The 21,945-nt window shown below is 42.9% G+C and overlaps 1 protein-coding gene across 4 annotated transcripts in view; it reads right to left on the bottom strand.

The window, feature by feature from the left end:
- Positions 1 to 2,724: 2,724 nt before the first annotated feature.
- LOC141917860 (polycomb group RING finger protein 3-like) overlaps positions 2,725 to 21,945 on the bottom strand; it is a 176,572-nt gene continuing 157,351 nt past the window's right edge. For all 4 annotated transcript variants that reach the window (XM_074811472.1, XM_074811475.1, XM_074811474.1 and 1 more), the window contains one exon: positions 2,725 to 8,021. In XM_074811472.1, coding sequence (XP_074667573.1) covers positions 7,974 to 8,021 — 48 coding nt within the window. In that variant the 3' untranslated portion in view covers positions 2,725 to 7,973. The remainder of the gene's footprint in view (positions 8,022 to 21,945) is intronic.

The raw sequence follows: 21,945 nt of genomic DNA, 5'->3' as shown, positions 1-21,945 counted from the left end.
TTGCTGCTCTCTTCTTCCCGCCTTACGTAGACTTTCTGAGCTTCCCTCAATAATTCATCCAACCCTCTATTTTGCCAGTCTTCTAGCTTTTCAATCTTTTTTTTTTTTTTTTTTTCTGATATCTTCCCATGATTTTGCTACAAACTGAGTTTTTAGGAGCGCTTGCCCTAAAGGGTCGTCTGGATTTACCCCAGAATACAGTTGAAGGACTTTCCTCAGTCGTTCCAGCCACTCAGTAGGGCTCTCATCTTTCTTTTGCATTTCATTAAATGCTTTATTGATATTCTGGCCACGGGGTACTGCTTCTCTAATCCCCTGAATTACTATAGTTCTCAGATCTTGCATATGAGTTCTATGCACCGGATCCTGATTATCCCAGTTAGGTCTTTGGAGTGGCCATTTGATATCTGCTTGGGGTCCCTGGGCATGCTGAACATCCCACAGTCTCATTCCTGCTCGTCTAATCATATCTCTTTCCTCGGTAGTAAATAATTGACCAAGGATAGATTGCATCTCATCCCAAGTATAAAGGTTTGGTCCCAAAAATTGATCTAATCTTTCTGCCACTCCAAGTGGGTCCTCAATCAAGTTTCCCATCTCGGTTCTTTTAAAATCTCGTAGGTCAGCCGAGTTTAGGGGTACAGAAATATATCCAATCATAGGCTGAGGTCCCCCCATGGGCATTTCCCTTAGAGGATACATCTGAGCTGCCCCTTTTTGACTTCTAGTCATGCGTCTAGGAGGAGGGGAAGACCCTTGTTCCGACTCCGGTGGGGGAGTGGGAGCTCTGGGGACCTCGGGAGGGGCTACGGGAGCAGGAGGAGGAATGTAAGGAGGGGGGGTTAGAAGGGTTTCGTCTAACTCTTCCTGCTTTTTCTTTTGTTTAGTTTTTACTTCATTCAGTGGGTAAAGTTTAGCTCCCGGTCTTTTTATCCATACTTCCGCATACTGACTCTCCTCCGGGTTAAGGGGTTTTTTATTATTGACCCAGAGGTTTAATTGCTGTCTTACCCAATCTTCTTCTGACCCATAGACTGGCCAAAAGGTATTTTTAGAAATCTTCTTCCCTCCCCATATCTTAGTACAGTATTCTATCATTTTCTGCTTATCTTTCCCTAGGGTTCCAGGGAAATACCTCCAATTGTCTAAGACATATGCCAAAGGGGTATTCTTAGGTACAGTGTGTACCCTTCCCATGGGAGTCGAAGGCTTGCTGCCCTTCGCCCCCATCTTCTGGAATATCCACAAACATACACTCACTCACTCCCCTTGTTCCTGGCCCAATCCCTCGCGGGAGATGGGAAACGCAGTACTTAAGAGTCCACACTCGCTTGGTTCAGTATATCGAACCTCTCATTCGTTATATTCCAGGAAACCCAGTCCCGCCCGAATGGCAAACCTGCGAGCAAATTCGCAATATACTTACGCGTCCTGCGTCTTCGTCCGGACTCCCGTGCACAGAATTTTTATGGGATTTTACCGGTTTTCTCCTTTGCTCACTATTCTAGAATTTAGGTTCGTCGGTAAGGTTGAGGTAGGCTGTCAGTCGCGGGGCCGCGGATTGCCGCGGGGCGCCTCCCCGGAGGACAGAAGCCCACCGTTCCTTATCCGAGTCACGGCACCAGGAATTGTTATAAATTGAGACCACAATGGACTATAATTCAATCTTTATTAATTATAGCAAGTAGAATATGAGCAAAGACAGCGCTGGACGGCAGGGGAGTCTGCGCTCCGCCAACTGCCGTGCTGAGTAGTTCAAATAGTCCCCTTTTTATACATCTTTACTTCCGTGCTCATGAGGTAGTGGAGGTACTCCGCGCATGCTTCAGTTGTTGTTAGGGGGGTTGTTTCCTGCCTCCTGGTATTTGTTGAGGCTGAAGTAAGAAGTCTTCCCTCTTTGTCTCATAGTTGATCTTTCACTCATATATCCTTATATGGGCTGTCTTGTCCTGTTTCTTGTCGCTTCCTGGAAATCTGGTGGTTATCTTGCATGAGCAGTATCTGGTTCAGTTTGTGTGAGCGATTACAGTTATCTTATCTCACACAGGCGGCGTCCAGTGGTTGTTTGCATGAGCGGTTTCTGTCGTCTAATTTTACATTGAGCTTAACATAAATCTTAATAAACAATACCTTAGTCCACAGTTTCTCACACAAGTATAGATTGGGAGAGGAGTGGCTGGAGAGCAGCCCTGCAGGAAGGGATCTGGGGGTGCTGGTCGACAGCAGGCTCAATACGAGTCAGCAGTGTGCCCTGGCAGCCAAGAGGGCAAACCGCAGCCTGGGGTACATCAAACACAGCATAACCAGCCGGTCAAAAGGGGTGATTATCCTGCTGTATTCAGCGTTGGTGCGGCCTCACCCTGAGTACTGTGTGCAGTTCTATTCTATATTCTATTCTAAGTATATTTTTACTCACAAACATGTGAAAATGGTAAAGTACTTACTTCCTGTCCCCCCAACAGAAGACATGTTAATTAACTGCTAGGCAATTATGGCCACACATTTGGAACAGACATTTCAGCATCATATGTCATAAAGTACTCCTTTGGGCTATGCCAACATCTCAACTGAGCAAGATGGGAATAAAGATTGATTATAGAACCATGTATGTCATTCTTGTTCCAGTCACACTGTGTTTGTTTAAGAACATAAAGGACTAGCTTGCATAATATAGTATGGGAAGGAGGGGATTGGAATGGAACAACTACCACCAACCTGACAGGATTTCAGTTAGCTTTTTTACTTTTATTAACAAGCATATAATATTATTTGGCAAAACACTGGATACAAGCATCACTATCGTAAAATCAAAACATTAAGCAATAATCCCAAAATGCTTCTTCAGATCAAAACTAGCCACCAATAGTACAAAAATCACACAGGAAACAGTATAAAAAAGTAATCTCTCAAGTGAAACCAAGTCAAAATATGGTCTTACACTGATAGTTTCAGTATCTTTATTATGCCACATATTGAAGATAAAGGCTTAGTGATTGTACTGGTTTATTGTCCTTTAACCTTAATTTAATGTTGTTGCAGAAAAAGAACAAACTCTTTCTGTCCAATTAAATTACTTGGATAAAAGAACTTTATCAAACCAATGTTTTTTTAAGTTAAAAGATACAGAAACATCAGTCTGTCCTTCAAAAATTAGGACTCCATCTTGCAGACACACATTTAAGCAATTTTGTCCACATGAATGATTCCACTGTTTTCAGTGGAACCATCTAGGTTTCTAATAAAGTTACCACTGTAAGAGTTTGCAGAATTGGCCTTTTAGCCCCTATCTTGCAATCTGACCTCAGCAGATCATGGTGGCTTCAAAAGGTTTCCAAGAAGCCTTGAGGATCCACTCAAGTGGCTCAAACAAGAATAGAGTTTTAAATTTGTGTACAGGCATATCAAACTAAACTGTAAAAATATGACTGTTGCCTTCCCACAAAAGGCAGGTACTTAGAGAGTGTCTGTACATGTTTTCAGGTTTTGATGAAAACAGACATTAAAGTATTTTTCCATGCTGATGTTAGGCACCTTAATGCTCTCTGCACCTTTAAGAGAGACAGAAGTCAATACCTCTCAGTTATAATTAAGTGAATATTATGAAAAGATTCTAGCATGTATGACATTTTTTCTTGTTATTAACTTCAGGCAGAAAAACTGAAGCATAGATTGTATTAACATCTCCAGTGAAATGTCCAAACTGAATCAATTACCTGAGGAAATACAAAAACTAGATTTTTCTGTAAAATTCAGCCTTATGTACTAAATACATTTCTTAAGTACTGCTGAGAAAACACATTTATTAAGATTAACGTGGTATTGTACAGACTAGTTGGCTCTTTCTGATTATACTTAACTCAATGGTAAGATTCATATAATTGAAAAATAGACTAGCTGTATAGTTCCATTTACCATCCAGTAGGAAAAAAAGTGAATCTCCTAAGACTAATTATGCTAATAGAGCCAGATAAGCTTTCAAAGGTTCATAGTCTATTGAAAAATATAGTACCATCATAAATGTAGTCTCATTTTTGCAGTCCCACATTCCCAGAGGTGACAGTGTTGTGTATATTAATGCACAACCAATAAAAAGAAATATGCTCGGGTTAAGCAACAATACCAGACATAACAATGGCACAAACCAATTTTGGATAGGCTGCATCTTTTGCATATTACTTCCACAATTCATACTGAAGTTTCTTGCTAGATCATCCATTTTAAAATATTGCTGATGGGTAGTTCTTGCACTTAAAGATTTTACAAGCCCATAAAATTCCAAACTTCATTCTTAAAAAAAACACAAAAAACCCAACAAACCACAAATGAAAATCCCAAGCAAAAACCCACTGAATGTATATATGAAAATCCCCATCTACATTGCTTTTTAATTTAGAACTAGATGCTACATTTACAGTTTAAACATATGCCTCATAAATGCATGTTTCTGACCCATTGCACAAAAGAATAAGCAAAGCTCTTTAGCCATACATAGCAAAGACATACAAATAAAAGCCATTCAAACCTAATATAACAGGAAGAAGCTGTAAAACTTTTTTACAGTTTTATATGCCTGCAAATAAAGCTGGGCCTTTGAAACAAAAAAATACTCTAATGATAAAACAGAATGCTTAATAAATAATTTTTATAAAGTTAATTTTTCCAAGCTCCCAAATCTTAGTTAAATTCAATATTATATATTTTCTGTGAATTACCTATTTTTAATGAAAACTATATCTAGTGAGACTTTGAGCCTGGGATAATTTAGTCTTATTACTGCTGAGGATAATGCTACAAGATACCTTTTTACTGCAATTATTTACCAGTGTAAGTGGCTGTAAAAATTACTTCACAGTAATGTTATCTTCATTAAGATCAAAATAAATTAATCATTACCTCATCAGGATTCAAGAAATATCTATACTGAGCCCAACTTTGATATTTAAAAGTTAAAAAAAGGAAAAAAAAAAGAGAAGCCAGTATTGTTTTAGCCAATATAATCTTGGCATTAAATCAACTGTTTCTTAATCTTCAAAGAAGTAAACAAGAACTTTGACCCCAAGGCTTGCCTCTGACTTGAATTCAGTTGTAGTCTAGTCTTCCTATAAAGCTAGAAAGCAAACAGATGGCGCAGACACCATCCCATCCCATCCCTCCCCATGGGAAATATTTTTTGTAATGAAGATATCTATTGTGACATGATGTGAACAATAGGGTTGTGGTTGGGTTTTTTTGTTTGTTTTGTTTTTAAAAGCACTGCTCAGGTTTTATCAGGTTAAACACATTACAAAAGCAGTTGTTACACACAGTTATGAGCAATCACCAGCGATAGGTGTTAACACTGGCTACAGATGCATACCTATATAAACAGATTTAAATATATTGATATGGCACCGTAACAAATTTGAGTGATTTCAAAGGTAGTTACAAACTTGCAAACATATATTCTATATTATAGACTGTTAGAGCAAGATTTAGAACTGAATGTCAGAGAGCTTTCTGAATTTACACATTTGTAACCTCTTTCAGTTGTGGAGCTACACAGGGAAACACTAAAATCCCAATAACCTTCAACAGCACTGCATCAACATCTGATCTTGCAATAAGGTTCCACAGTGTACATATACTGAGGTAGACCAATCACAAATATATTTATTAAACCCTTAGACTGTAGCTGAACAATGAATTAGGCATTTACATGGTCTATGGGCTTGAGCTCCATGTCTATGTCAGGTACATTAGGGGTGCATGGAGGATGGGTTTTTATAACCATATTTGCACTCTCTGGAGGCCTCACTAACTGGAACCAGCCCCTGATTTACACTGGGAAGTATACAATGATAGCCACATGAAGAGCTCCAGAAAGGTCTATTATGTTAACTTACATATACATCCATATCACCTGCATTCACTATTCTGTGAAAGACTACCAAAAATAGAGACTAATTAGATCTCATCTGTCCTCTTCTGTCACTTCTATTAATGCTAAAACCAGATAAAAGCTAAATTGTAGGTAAGCAAGTCCAGAAACAGTACAGCAAAACCAGAGCAAACTTCTAATTCCATCACATGCACATTCTCTAAGCTTTGACATAAAGAAGTCCTGTCTAACCCAGGTGTTCAAATGTAGTGGTCTCACATCATCCTTTGCAGAGATGGCAGTACTCCACTGGCCTTACTGTGGCTCTCTTGACCATGCCCATAGTTCAGTAGACTTTTTCTTTCTCTTTTAATTTCTTTCAATTTCTTCACCATTCACCATCTATGGCCATAAATTAAAACAAGGGCCCCATTTCCTAAGATAAACAAGTGAACTTAGAGCTTCCCTCTGGCAACAGCAGAACTAGGAAAAGAACTGAAAAGTTCAATTAAGAAAATCATGGGAGATGTGCAGAGCAACGTGGTGCTTGGAAAACTCAAGAATAGGCAGTAGGATTTAGAATACTTGAATAAGTCTCTTATGAGATCAACCTCCTATTATCAAGTAACATTAAGCAATGCTTTCTTGCAAAGTAGGGGAGCACAGCTGGAAGAAGCAGGACAGTGCTAACAGGCATACTGATTTTCCTAGCCATTGACATTTTATGAAAGAATAAAGTGTTTGATATAACTGTCATTTTCAGCTGACAGGAAAACTCAAAGAGTTAAAAATTATTGACATCTGGAGGCTGCCAATAAAACTGCTTATCTTCTTTTCAGTTATTTAAGACCCCACGTTAGACACACTCACATCCATGCTATATATAATGCTATGCAGCATACAGCTTGCAGAAGTCCCTTTCAACTGCTACCACATTTTTATGAAGCTGACTATTTTAAAAAAACCTTTCAATCAGTGTAGTCAACACTGCTAAGCACTACTGAAGGTGGATTCTCTAAGGTGCACGCATGTCTGTACACAGACACAGATACACATATGGTAGTTTGCATCTCTCAGGGCTTGACACAAACAAAATTATCAGTTAAGGCCAGAAGGTACCCCTGTAATCTAATCTGACCTCAAAGATAAATAGTAATTGAGCTATAAACAGCTATGGTTTCATATAGAAAACAGTAAAAGAAACACAGAATTGATTTGCAGTTAACTGAAGAATTTTTAGCTAGTGAAATGGAAACTTGTGTAACATCAACAAAAGCTGCTCAGCCATAGTTTTAACAGCTAATGAAATAGCAAATACTACCTAAAGTAAAATTTGATTTTTGAAAGACCCAATTAGATGACATATTTGCTTTAAAACAATTTCACAAGTTCAGCATTTATGAGTATTTGTTATGATCTGATGTAAATTATGCCATGGTAAAATATTAAGGCATATTTAAAAAAATCAAATGAACGCATTTCAAATCAACATGCAAAGGGGGGCATATTAAAACATTACTGAAATACAAAATAAAGAACAAACATTGTGCAAAACTAATGAAGTAATTGGATCTCCAGGCTTTTAGGAAGTTTTTAATGCAGCATAATAAATATCACCCGTTACTGTATCATTAGGTATGTTCAATGCTTGATTAAAGCTGATATAACTGGGCATACTACATAAAACAAAACACCTCAGAAAAACATACTGAAACAAGTTGTAAAGTTTAAAGACAAAAAAAATAAGTAAATAGAGTATTTTGGTGTTAAAAGCCTCTCCCACACCATTTTAACTTATTTTTGTGTAACTACAAATAGATGAATCAGGCTGAGCTTCATGGAACTGTGAAGTCTTTTCACTACCTGTAAACTCAATGCTGGTAGAATCCTGTTGAGTTGTGATTTATTTCATTTGTACAAAAATAAATATTTTTTTTGTCCAAAAATTCATGCAGCACATCCTTAGAAATATTCAGAAGGACAGTCTGCTATAGAAGCGCTACAATGTTCCAAAATGATTCTGCTGGTTCGTGTCACATCAGAGTTAAGTGCAGCACTAAGGTGCCAGATGATAGTCTCTGCAAAAAAAACTGTCCAGAAGGACAATAAAGTTCTCCTACAGCAAGTCCATTTTGGGTCTGTAATGTAGCAGTAGAGGTGCTTTCTGCAAGACAGAATCATCAGACAGATTAAGGGGCAAAACCAAAATGAATTCATATATATTATAAATAAAACTTATCTCTTTCATAAATTAAAGCTTAGAGAGACTATCAGAGTAGCTATATTCCAAAATTTCACCAAGATACCCCATCTACGGAGCCCCCTCCCAAATAATCCTTGTACTTTTGTCTCGGTAATTGGTCATCCTAAGAGTAGCTAACACTAGGTCTAGCCATCCTAGAACAGAACCTGTTCCCAGCAGGAGCCAATCGCAGACCCTTGGGGAAAGGCATAAGAACAGAGCAAGTAAATAGCAATAGTCTCCAGAATGCTCCCCAATCTCAAACAATTCAGGAATTTTCTAAAACAGATGTAGAGCCTTGTATTAATAGTCCTCACCCAATAATTCTTCTGTGAATTTACCTGCAGCTTTTTTAAAGATATGTAAACTTTTAACATCTACAACATCCTGCAGTACAGGTTTCTACAGTTCAAGTTTATACAACATAAAGAATGGTCATAAAAGCCTCTTCTGCATGAGTTTGTGTGAATTGGCTCTTTAGGTACTTATGTGCGTGGATGGAGCAATAGTTACCTGAAAAGAACAGGCCAGAGAGGAAAAGTACATGCTGAGAATCACAGAATGATTGAGGTTGGAAGGGACTTCTGGAGGTCATCTGGTCCAACCCCCCTGCTCAAGCAGGGCCACCTAGAGCCAGTTGCCCAGGACGATGTCCAGGTAACTTCTGAATATCTCCAAGGAGGGAGACTCTAAAACATCCCTGGGCAACCCCTTCCAGTGCTCAATCACTCTCACAGTGAAAAAGCGTTTCCTGATGTTCAGACAGAACCTCCTGTGTTTCAGCTTGTGCCCATTGCCTCTTGTCCTGTCACTGGGCACCACTGAAAAGAGCCTGGCTCGGTCCTCTTTGCACCCTCCCTCAGGTATTTATATACATTGACGAAATTCCCCCCTGAGCCTTCTCTTCTCTAGAATAAACAGCCCCAGCTCTCTCAGCCTTTCCTCATAGGAGAGATGCTCCAGCCCCTTAATCATCTTTGTGGCTCTTTGCTGGACGCTCTCCAGCATGTCCATGTCTCTCTTGTACTGAGGAGCCCAGAACTGGACACAATACTCCAGGTGTGGCCTCATCAGTTGTGCTGGGTGTCTGACCCTGGCTGGATGCCAGGTGCCCACCAAAGTCCCTCTATTACTCCCCCTCCTCAACTGGACAAGGGAGAGAAAAATATAATGAAAGGCTCACGCGTCAAGATAAGGACAGGGAGAGATCACTCACCAATTACCATCACGGGCAAAACAGTCTCGACTTGGGAAAAGTAACTAAATTTATTGCAAGTCAAATCAGAGTAGGTGTTGGAAATGTGGGAAAAGCAAAACAGCGAAAAAAATGCAAAACACACATTTCCTTAACGCATGGTGCCCAGAACAAACACAGGACGGGATAGAGATCCAGTGATTTGTGTTGCCATGGCACCAAGGAGGAATGAGAAGCGAGGTGGAGGCCGTGCGGTCCCGTTCTTCCACTTTTCTCAAGGAACATTTGACACGAGAATGCAGATTTCTCTCCTGCTCTTCCCCTTCTCCCAAGGACTGTTTTGCAGAACTCTGCAGACCTTATCTCTCATTCTTCCTCTTCTCCCACAAAACCAGCGCACCCCTTGCACCAAGGAATGTGCTGTGTTGTTACTCAAGAAACAATGGCTTGACCACAGTCCCACCCACTCACACATACATACTGAGATAAATACTACCCCGAGTTTGTATCTAACTCGGAGGGACGAGAACCCGATACGAAATCAGAGGGACAGATTGACAGCTTTGTGCTCCTCGCCGCCCCCCCCCCAGAAGGGATGCCTTTTGGTAAGATTTGAGCCCTCAGCTACACCAAGTGATTACCCGGGAATTAAGTGTGTGTGATTGCAATCGTTTTTGTGTGTAGAGCTATATAGCCAACCTGCAGTTTGTGCATTTATCGCAGGCAATCTCAAAGAATCTGTAGATGTTGCACAAGAATAAACCGTACTATTCGTGAACCTGACTGCTTCTCTTGAATGCAACCGGACCTACAGCATAGGGGCTGTTCGTGCATCTGGTGTCAGGCCTATAGTCACAGCCATAATTGGCATAGCTATTAAGAGAGAAGTCCAGCCGCCCCCAGCCCCTCTAATCTCTGAGGACCAGCTAGAATGCAAGGGGATTCATCTCTTACCAAATTAATTCATTACCTGAAATGCAACAGTAGGGTAATGAGAAATAAAACAAATCTTAAAGCACCTTCCCCCCACCCCTCCCTTCTTCCCGAGCTTAACTTTACTCATGATTTCTCTACCTCCTCCCCATCAGCTGCACAAGAAGATGGGGAATGGGGGTTGCAGTCAGTTCATCACCCATTGTTTCTGCCACTCCTTCCTCTTCAGGGGGAGGACTCCTCATACTCTTCTCCTGCTCCAGTGTGGGGTCCCTCCCACAGGAGACAGTCCTCCATGAACTTCTCCGACATGAGTCCTTCCCATGGGCTGCAGTTCTTCACAAACTGCTCCAGCGTGGGTCCTTTCCACGGGGTGCAGCCCTTGAGGAACAGGCTGCTCCAGTGTGGGTCCCCCATGGGGTCACAAGTCCTGCCAGAAAACCTACTCGAGCATAGGCTCCTCTCTCCATGGGTCCACAGGTCCTGCCAGGAGCCTGCTCCAGCACAGGCTCTCCACAGGGCGACAGCCTCCTTCAGGGCACATCTACCTGCTCCAGTGTGGCGTCCTCCCCAGGCTGCAGGTGAATATCTGCTCCACCATTAACCTCCATGGGCTGCAGGGTGACAGCCTGCCTCACCATGGGCTACACCATGGGCTGCAGGGGAATCTCTGCTCCAGCACCTGGAGCACCTCCTCCCCCTCCTTCTTCACTGACCTTGGTGCCTGCAGAGTTGTTTCTCTCACATATTCTCACTCCTCTCTCCAGCTGCAATTGCTCTCCCCCAGGTTTGTTTTTTTTCCCCTTTCTTAAATATGTTATCACAGAGGCATCACCACCATCACTGACTGGCTTGGTCTTGGCTAGCAGTGGGTCTGTCTTGGAACCAGCTGGCATTGGCTCTATTGGACATAGGGGAAGCTTCTGGCAGCTTCTCACAGAGGCTACCCCTGTAGCACCTGCGCTACCAAAACCTTGACACGCAAACCCAGTACACCAGTGCTGAGGGGAAGGATCACCTTCCTCGACCTGCAGGGATGCATCAGGCAAGATATTGCTTGAAGGTCGAGGAAGGTGCACGTTGCTGGCTCTTGTTCAAGCTGGTGTCCACCAGGACCCCAGGTCCCTTTCTGCCAAGCTGCTTTCCAGTTGGGTGGCCCCAAGCATATATTGGTTCATGGGGTTGTTCTTCTCCAGGTGCAGGACATTGCCTTTCCCCTTGTTGAACTTCATGAGGCTCTTCATGAACTTAATGAAGATAGTGTGTGAAAGTCTCCCAAGGACCAATAAACTCCTGAAACTAGCAGTCCTGTTGACCCCACAAGACCTGATAAATGCAGAACACCAAGGGTCTCCTTAAGGCCAAAGCCATGAGCAAACACTGGCACAACTCAGACCACATCCAAGAAAGTGGTGGCTGCTATATATAGATGAAAACTATAGGATTATATATACACCTGAATAGACAAGGGACCACTGAGGTACTTTCTGAATACCTACCGGAAAGCCACTAGCATGTCAGTATGATCCTCTACTTCTTAGTAGACAGATGGGGGGCCTCCCTACTGTTGCTCCAATCCAATAAGCACATGTGCACAAGTGCATTAACTATTCGTACAGTACAATTACTTATCTACTGGATGGAGTTAGTTTTCTTTATAGCAGCTCTTACAGTGATATGTTTTGGATTTGTGACCAAAACAGCATTGATAACACATCCATGTTTTAGTTATTGCTGAACAGTGCTTGCATAGGTTATTTGCCTAGTGGGGTTAAACCACAACACACAGAATTGTTCCAAGCAGGTCCATGAACAAACCAAAGCCTGCTCTCCTGAAGTCCAGGGATGTGATCCTGCCATTTACCTTGTTCCTTTCTTCCATCACAGACCCCAGCTGCCCCCTCCCTCATCGCAGCTGCAGATTCAGACTCTTATATCTCTAGGGTCTTAAGAGAAAAATCCTATTAATCTCCTTTTCATCACCTCTGATACCATGCAGTCTGCTGACCTCCTCCCTACAGCTCCTTTACTTTACAACAGAGATTCTCCACCAACACACATCTTCTGCAGACAAGGGTACCATCTCCTCCCACTCTGGCCTTAGCAAGAAGCCCCAGGCACTTCCTGCAGCCAAAGGCCTGGAGAGATGAATCTTCCTCTGGAACTCAGTTTGAGTCAAGACCTCTGATATTCCAGGGACAGTTGCTCTAATTAGTGCTGGGGACCATGCTCCAAAGCACATCATTACTGTTGCTGAGCACACATAAACTACTCTCAGCAAAGTTTCTAACCAATTGCTGCATACCCTACCAAAACAAATACTATGCCTACTCACTACTATTAGTGCTAGGCCCAGCAGTTATATAGGCCTCTCCCTAGCACCTGCTGAAAGTGTGATTGACCATTTTTAATCAGGAGTCAGCTGGAACAAAAGCTCAAAGCATCCTTTTATCAAGAACAACTGACAGAGCTCATTAGCTGCTAGAATCATAGTTTCCTGTAGGTATCCTTTCCCAGCAACATCAGGCACCCTGAAGTTCCTCAAGGTGTTCCTAGGAGTCCCCATATGATCTCAGAAGTTATTCCCATTCCCTGAAAATCTAGATGATCTAAGAGCAGAGCCCAGAAACCACTGTGCAAACTGCTGCATCTGTTAGATGCTTCTGTTAGCTGCACTAAGCCAGGAGAAGATGGAGAATGTTTTATGAACAAATGTGGAGTTTCTCAAACATTGTCAGGACATGATATCTATCATGTTCTGACCATCCTTTCCTGATGGGGTACAAGGAGTTCCAGCTCCCCTGGCAAAAATAAGGATTCCTTGAACAGTGGATGAATTATGAGAATTAGCTGCCCAAATGCACCTTCACTATTCACAACTGTCCATGCAGCAAAATGCAGAGAAATCTACCTGGAATCAATGGGTAGAGATAACACAGTGTGTTACGAAGTATTAGGGACTAGGTTCAGGAGAAAAGGGAAAAATTTCTTACGTGGATCAAGAAAAAACAAGGACTTACAGTAATTGTAAAGATGGAAGAGGTTGCAGAGAAATAAGGATAAGATTAATAGGTGCAGGAAACAGTGACAATAAGGTTAGTAAATCAGAATAAATGGACCAAATCTGTGTAAGGCTGTGGAAAGTGTTAAAGGATTCAGGAGAAAATATGGCAAAATGGATTAGGAAGAAAACATGGGATAAGCTAAAAAGAGTGATACAACAGCTGAAAAGAAGAGCAGTAGCAGTAGTATACCTCAGTGCTCAAGCTCCACTGTCCTACCCCCAGTTGATGAAAACCAACAATAGGGAAGTCTGCTTTGGGTCCAGGATTACCCATACGAATGGGTGCCTGTGTGCCGAATACATTGGGATCCTGGGGGGGGAACCCCAATATTTTGTATGAAGTAGAGAAAAAAATACGGTGTTTTCCTGGACACAGGAGCATGAATCAGTTTGTCTAAAACCTTTCTTAAAGAATCTATTCATCAAGAAAATATGAAGGCAGCCTCTTTCAACAAGAAGGAAGAAAAAGGCCCTAAATATTATATTATGAATCTAATAATAGGGCAGTGAGCTGTTGATATCAAGTATGAGGTTGTAAATAATAGCAAAGAACCTCTTATTTTAGGAACTGACTGGATAATGGAACATGGAATCTTAATTTTTATAGTGATATTTTGTAGAAATATAAAGGAATACAGGAAGCAGGGAAAGGCTAGTATAAAGATTCAAGAGAACAAGTACAAACTTTAACTGAAATACATAAAGAATTCTGGAAACAACAGGTCCCAGGAGTATGGCAGAAAAAAATCCTACAGTGTGGAAAAAAGAAATGACCAAGTTGAAACAGTGGGACCCTCAGTTTGTCCCCCTTATACAATATCCATATCCTAAAAAAGCTAGAACTGCTCTGGGAGAAATCATTAAAGGAGTATTTAGAACAAGGTGTTTTGTGGGAAATTATAAACCCACATATGTCAGGGTGCAGTGAGGGCCATATGCTCCCTAAGGGATGAGGAGCCAAATACGATAACAAGGCCAGCAGGGCAGGTGCCTGCTGGCCAGAGACTTCACAGTACCTGAGTAAGGTGAGCAGGGTAGACCTAGGGATGGTAAACAGGTTCAACTAAGAGTCCAGATCATCAGGCAAGTTCATGGTGATGAGGCAAGTCTATCTGCAGGTTAGTGTCGGGATCAGGTCTGATGAGAGTAACCAGAGTCAGACAGTGATCACTGAGTAGGTCCACAGTGACAAGGCAAGGACAAGGTCAGACTAGGAAATCAGTCTGCAGGTCAGGGTCCAGATCAGTGGGGTCTATGGCCAAGCACAGCTGTCTTTTTTGTCTTTGTTTCTCACTATCCAAATCTATTTTCATTGGTAATAAAGTAAAATAAATCATATTAAATTAGTTTTCTCCAAGTCGAGTCTCCTTTGCCCATGACGGTAATTGGTGAGATCCTTGTCTTTATTTTGACTTTTTCCATCCTATTTTCTCCCCCTGTCCTGTTGAGGAGGGGGGGCTGAGTGAATGGCTGGGTGGGTGTCTGACTGCTGGCCAAAGTTAACCCACCACACCAATTTATTGAGATAATATTAATGAATGGTGGTGGTGGTGATGGAGTACTGTATGACTATTACAACAACCAGATCTGAACAAGGGGTGGATCCCAGTTGTGAACAAAGAGCAATTGCTCAGGAAAAAAATAGATATTGGTGTGCATGTCCCTTAAAGGAACCTAGTAATAAACTAAAGGTGTGGTTCACTGACAAGAGTGCTAGATATAAACAAAGAAAAAGAATAGTCCAATATGTTGCTCTAATAGAATGGGAGAATTATAGTAGGAAAATGGGAGAAAGGATGTACTGGGTTTGGCTGGGATGGAGTTCATAGCAGCCTGCATGATGCTGTGTTTTGGATTTGTGACCAAAATGGTGTTGATAACACACCAGTGTTTTGGCTATTGCTGAACAGTGCTAGCACAATGTCAAGGCTTTCTCCCTACCCCCCCCCCCCCCCCCCCCCAGGGAGTAGGCAAGAGGTTAGGAGAGAACATGGCCAAGACAGCTGACCCAAACTGACCAAAGGGATATTCCATACCATATGGTGTCACGCTCAACACTAAAAGCTAAGGGAAAGGAGGAGGAAGGGGGCACATTTGTAGTTATGGCTATCTCTTTTTCCCACTCTGTGTTGCTGCTGCCCCTCTGTGACTATGCTATAGGCGGTCAAGAAATTGAGAGGGGACACATCTGAGACAGCTGACCCAAATTGGCCAAAGGTATATTCCATACCATATAACATCATGCTCAGCCATAAAGCTGGGGTAGCGGAAGAAGGTGGCGGAGGGAAGGCGGGGGGGGGTTGTCTTCTAAGGTGACTGTTGCATGGAGCCTGGCTGGGCATCGTTCTACTTGTGGGAGGTGGTGAGTAATTTGCATTTGTATCACTTGTTATTTTTCTCTTTTCTTCACTTATTAAACTGTCTTTATCTGGATCCATGAGTTTTCTTGCTTTTGCTGTTCTTATTCTCTCACCCATCTCATTGAGTGGGGGCTGAGTGAATGGCTCTGTGGGTACTTAGTTGTTGGCCAGAGTCAACCCACAACAAAAGATTATCTCAAACAGCAGAAGTATAGTCTACCATAGAAGTTATTAAAAGACACCAATCCTTTAAACAGAACCCATTATCTCTCTTTATTGACAGTGATTATGTTAAGAATGGAATAAAATACTAGACTTATGACTGGAAGAAAATGGGATGGAAAGCAGACAATGGAAGACCAATAGCAATGGAAGAAAACCAGAGGTTCATTTTACAAGCTCAGAGAGACATCTCTCATGATGTCTCTTTCCTGTAGACCCACTTTAGGTACTGGAAGGTTGCTATAAGGTCTCCCCAGAGCCTTCTCTTCTCTAGGCTAAACCACCCCAACTCTCTCAGCCTGACTTCATAAGGGAGGTGCTCCAGCCCCCTGATCATCTTTGTGGCCTCCTCTGGCCCCGCTCGAGCAGGTCCATGTCCTTCTTCCACTGTGGGCCCTAGAGCTGGACACAGTACTCCAGGCAGGGTCTCACTAGAGCAGAGTATAGGGGGAGAATCACCACCCTCGACCTACTGGGCACACTTCTCTTGATGCAGCCCAGGATATGATTGGCTTTCTGGGCTGCAAGCACACATTGCTGGCTCATATTCAGTTTTCCACCTACTAATACCCCAAGTCCTTCTCCGCAGGGCTGCTCTCAATCCACTCATTGCCCAGCCTGTATTTGTGCATGGGATTGCTCTGACCCATGTGCAGGACCTTGCACTTGGCCTTGTTGAACTTCATGAGGTTCGCAGGGGCCCACTCCTCAAGCCTGTCAAGGTCCCTCTGGATGGCACATCCCTTCCCTCTAGGGAATCAACTGCACCACTCAGCTTGGTGTCATCAGCAAACTTGCTGAGGGTGCACTCAGTCCCACTGTCTATGTTGCTGACAAAGATGTTAAACACCAGTCCCAATACTGACCCCTGAGGACGCCACTCGTCACTGCTCTCCATTTGGACATCAAGCCATTGACTGCAACTCTTTGAGTGCGACCATCCAGCCAATTCCTTATCCACCAAGTGATCCATCTGTCAAATCCATGTCTCTCCAGTTTAGAGACAAGGATGTAGTGTGGGACAGTGTCAAATGCTTTGCATGAGTCCAGGTAGATGACGTCAGTCACTCTTCCCTTATCCACCAATGATGTAACCCCATCATAGAAGACCACGAAATTTGTCAGGCACGATTTGCCCTTTGTGAAGCCATGTTGGCTGTCACCAATCACCTCCTTATTTTCCATGTGCCCTAGCATAGTTTCCAGGAGGATCTGCTCCATGATCTTGCCAGGCACAGAGGTGAGACTGACTGGCCTGTAGTTCCCCGGGTCTTCCTTATTTCCCTTTTTAAAAATGGGGGTTATGTTTCCCCTTTTCCAGTCAGCAGGAACTTCACTGGACTGCCACAACTTCTCAAATATGATGGATTGTGGCTTAGCCACTTCATCCAGCAGTTCCTTCAGGACCTTTGGATGCATCTCATCAGGTCCCATGGACTTGTGCACCTTCAGGTTCCTTAGATGGTCTCGAACCTGATCTTCTCCTACAGTGGGCGGTTCTTCATTCTCCCAGTCCCCACCTTTGGATTCTGTGACTTGGGCAGTGTGGCTGGAGCACTTGCCGGTGAAGACTGAGGGAGAAAAAAAGTCATCGAGTACCTCAGCCTTCTCCATATCCCAGGTAACCAGGTCTCCTGTTTCCTTCTGGAGAGGACCCACGTTTTCCCTAGTCTTCCTTTTATCACTGACATACCTATAGAAGTTTTTCTTGTTGCCCTTGACATCCCTGGCCAAATTTAATTGTATCAGGGCTTTGGCCTTTCTAACCTGATCCCTGGCTGCTCTGACAATTTCTCTGCATTTCTCCCAAGCTACCTGTCCTTGCTTCCACCCTCTGTAGGCTTCCTTTTTATGTTTGAGCTTGTCCAGGAGCTCCTTGTTCATCTATGCAGCCTCCTGGCATTTTTACCTGACTTTCTCTTTGCCAGGATGCATTGCTCCTGAGCTTGGAGGAGATGATCCTTGAATATTAACCAGCTTTCTTGGGCACCTCTTCCCTCCAGGGCTTCATCTCATGCTACTCTGACAAGCAGATCCCTGAAGAGGCCAAAGTCTGCTCTGCTGAAGTGCAGGGTAGTGAGCTTGTTGTGTGCCCTCCTTGCTGCCCTAAGGATCTTGAACTCCACCATTTCATGGTCACTGCAGCCAAGGCTGCCCTTGAGCTTCACACTCCCCATGGGTCTTCCCTCTTTAGTCTGCAGAGTGGTGAAGCAGTTCTGCAAGGGCACCTCAGGCTTCAGGAGAAGTCTCTTCCTCCTGCAGGTCCTTGCCGTTGCAAGCTTCCATTCCTCTGCATTATTGCCCCCCTTCTCTTCTGTGTGTGCCAGTGGGGGAGTTTTTGGCTGTTTGGCTATGGGTTAACCGCTAACTGCACTTGGAACCAGCTATCTAACTCCTTCTAACCACCTCCTGCAGCTCAGCACCTGCTGCAGGAGGTCCTTCACTTGGGCACACCTTTTGCAGGGAGGTCTGCTGCCTGTCCCTACCCCAGGAGAAAGGCCTGGGCACTTCCTGCAGTCTAAGGTATGAACTGCAGCCTCTCCCTTCAGCAGCTCCATCTGGGTGGAGGCAGCAGCCACCACTGGGGTAGATGGTTCAGACTCCCCATCTGGAGCTGCAGCCTTTGCTCTCAGAAGAGTGTTCACCATTCTGCCTTGAGGGTCAGGCAGGATGAGTGCCCTTGGCCTATGCAGATGATCACAGAACGGTGCCCTGTTGCCGGGTTACGTATACCTCAAGCCTCTCCACTCGGCCAGTAGAATACCCCTGCTTCGAAGACGCGCCCTCCCTGCGCAAACTGCCACGCCACGCCACGCCACGCCACGCCACGCCACGCCCTGTTTGTCCGTCTTAGCCACTGGCGCTCCCTGGGGCTGCCTTTTGTGGGTGTGGGGAGTGGCTGCTGTTAGTCCTGGCCCCGCCCGCGCCTCGTCAGCCGCTCGCTGTCCTGATTGCTGCCGGCTTCTGACAGGTTTCTGTGCTCTCCTAGGGTTTTCCCCGGCTCAGGAAACCTCCCCTTGCATGCCGCGATCCCCCGCTCTGCTGCAGAACGCACCTGCACCGGAGCTGATCGCCTTGCCGAGTGACACAAAAATTTCCTGAAAGATCTGCCTCCAGAGTCTATTTACTCTAGTTCCCCTTTCTTCCTACTCACAGCAAGATCAAATGTAAGCATATCCATAAAAAGTAAGGGAGGTGGTATGGCTTACATGTTATTTTACCTTGTGTTTATTAGATCTACTTATATACTTATACTAATGTTATTGTTTTATGCTTTGATTTTTGCAGGTCTTAACTACAACTCCATCAGCAAGCAAGGGCTGACAAAGTTATAATGTAACAAGGTAAACTCTGAGGCAAGACCAAGGAGTAAGATATGCAGCCTGCCAGAAGAACGTAATTTCAGTAGTGGTTAATAGACTTGAGCTATAGTGAGTGGTACACATCAATGCTTATCAGACTCAGAGAGGTTTCCTGAAATTGCAAGAATTCTTAACTTGGCTTTACACCCTATAGTAATAGTTTGCATGTTTTTAGAAATTGTGTTAATCATAGACATTTAACAAATCAGATACTGACTATATACTGCCATGAAGAACTGTCAGACCTTTACGGATTATTATGAGGCAAGACCTGATAGGAGAAAGTGAATGCCTCCAAGAAGAGTCTCTGTTCAGTCCTGATTAGGAGCCTTGAACCATAGGAGGGCTTGCAGCATCCTTGTTGGACTCATTGAGCAATAACCTGTGATTCATAGACTATCAAAGGAGAGGGATAAAAGTGACCTTGTAGTCCAGCAGACATGACATTGCTGTTGCGAACAAGGCCACAAATTCAATATAGGCCTCACTTGTCATATTTTGCTTGTTGGGAGCTTTATTTTTGTCTGTTTAACTGGAGTAGCCAGTAATTCTTACAATAAAGTTTTGCATGGCTGGATAGCTAATCTGTGACCTAACCCATCTTTGTCTTGCTTAGCTTGGTCTAATGTAATAACAACAGTTTACTACACTTGAATTAAGACTCCTTTTAGAGCTCTAACAGATTTAAGTGTTGCAACTCAGGATTTGGGTCCACCCAGGCTGGGGGATCACCGTTAAAGCTTTGGAACAATGCCATAAAGTTATAGTAACCTTATGTGGTGGTTTGACCTTGGCTAAATGCCAGGTACCCACCAAGTCACTCTATCACTTCCCCCCCCTTCCCTCTTTTTTCTCAACAGGGCAAAGAGGGGAAAGAAAATAAGATAGAAAAAACCCCAACCCTTGTGGGTAAAACAAAAGCAGTTTTAATATAAGCAAAGCGAAGCAAAGGTCCGCGCACGGAAGCAAAAAAAAAGAAAACAGATTTATTCTCTACTTCCCATGAACAGGCGATGTCGGGCCTTCTCAGGAAGCAGGGCTCCAATACGCGTAGTGGTTGCCTCGGAGGACCAAGGGTGACCCCACCCCCTTCCTCCTTTCTCCCAGCTTTATACTGAGCAGACGTCATATGGTCTGGAATATCCCTTTGGTCAGTTCGGGTCAGCTGTCCTGGTTGTGTCCCCTCCCAAGATCTTGCCCACCGCATCCCACTGTGGGGGGGGAAATGTCAGAAAGAGCCTTGGTGCTGTGTAAGCACTACTCAGCAGTAGCCACACCACCAGTGTGCTATCAACACCCTGCCAGCTCCCAGCATAAAACACAGCACCATGAGGGCTGCTACAGGGGAAAACCAATTCCAGCTCAGCCAGACCCAGTACACCTTACAACCTTGGTAGTTTTATTTGTTTACAGGATAATACTCAAAGAAACAGTTTGAATAGAAGCAGCCAGACCTAGTGACAGAATTGTTGATTTCAGTAATGTTCTTTTAAGCAAATGTGTAAATATAAAAGGAATTTGGGAGGGGTATCTAAAGAAGAAAGGAAAGAGAAAGAAAAGTTTGAAACAGAGGGGAAATGGAATACTAACAGTACTTAAAGGTTGAGAGAACTGTGAGTTACACATGTGTATATATCAAGGTCTGAAAAAGGATAATATATAATGAATAGTGAAATATTATGGTTGAACCAGAATAGAAGTAACACTGAAGTGAGATACTTATCTATGCCAGGTATTGGAGGTTACTTATATCTAGTAATCAGAACTTAATCGCTAAACCCAGCATTTCTGTAAGAGTAAAAAAAGAGAATGATAGAAGTCTATACATGAATATAATGACTGATTATGTGAACAAGTCTGTGTAATTTCTCCTCTGCTATTTCTCCTTCTCCCCTCCCCCAACTATTTAGTTGCCTGTGTTCTGAGGATCCAAAGCCCAGCTCTGATGCTATATAGCTGCATAACCTTGGGACACATATCTGGGAAAATCAATAAGTTATGAGAGAACCTGAAAGAAGATAAAAAAGGCAAAAGTAGGGTGAGGCTAGCTGAGAACTTTGGGTCAGATCAAACCCCTAATATCAACAGTAAAAGCTAGATGAAACTGGTTTGATCATTACAAACGTGTTAACTTTTTCAGTAGTGACCAGGAATATCACTATTCATGTACTGGGGCTACATTAGGTGACAATTATATTAGGATACTTAACAAGATATTGTAAAATGTATACGTTTAATAGAATTGGGAAAGATCTACTGTAAATGTAATCTTATGATAAAAGAGAACATATTGGTTAACTAAACAATTATATGAAGAATGAGAAACATTTCATCATTGTCACATGTTATGAGGAGATATTACATAAAATGTTTATGGGATAAGGTGTAATGAAATATTAGTATATCTCTTAAGACAGCCTGTTGTATGGTTAATCGCATTTGAATGGATAGTTTTATTAATTCTGTTAATCATAAAATAGTATAGATTCAAAATGTTTATGATTATAATGATTATACAGCTAATGAAACATTCTGTGATTATGTAAGCTGAATGAAAATTGACAATACCATAAGTTTAACTTAGGTATCAACAGGGAGAGAAGTGTCATAAAGGACTGTATGAACACCTACCTAGAAGCCACTGGCATGTCAGTATGACACTCTGCTTCTAAGTACACAGCTGGGGTTGGTCTCCCTGCTATTTCTCCAA

The sequence above is a fragment of the Strix aluco genome, chromosome W (assembly GCF_031877795.1).
Source record: "Strix aluco isolate bStrAlu1 chromosome W, bStrAlu1.hap1, whole genome shotgun sequence".
NCBI classification, from domain to species: domain Eukaryota; kingdom Metazoa; phylum Chordata; class Aves; order Strigiformes; family Strigidae; genus Strix; species Strix aluco.
This window is presented reverse-complemented; position numbering and strand designations above follow the sequence as displayed.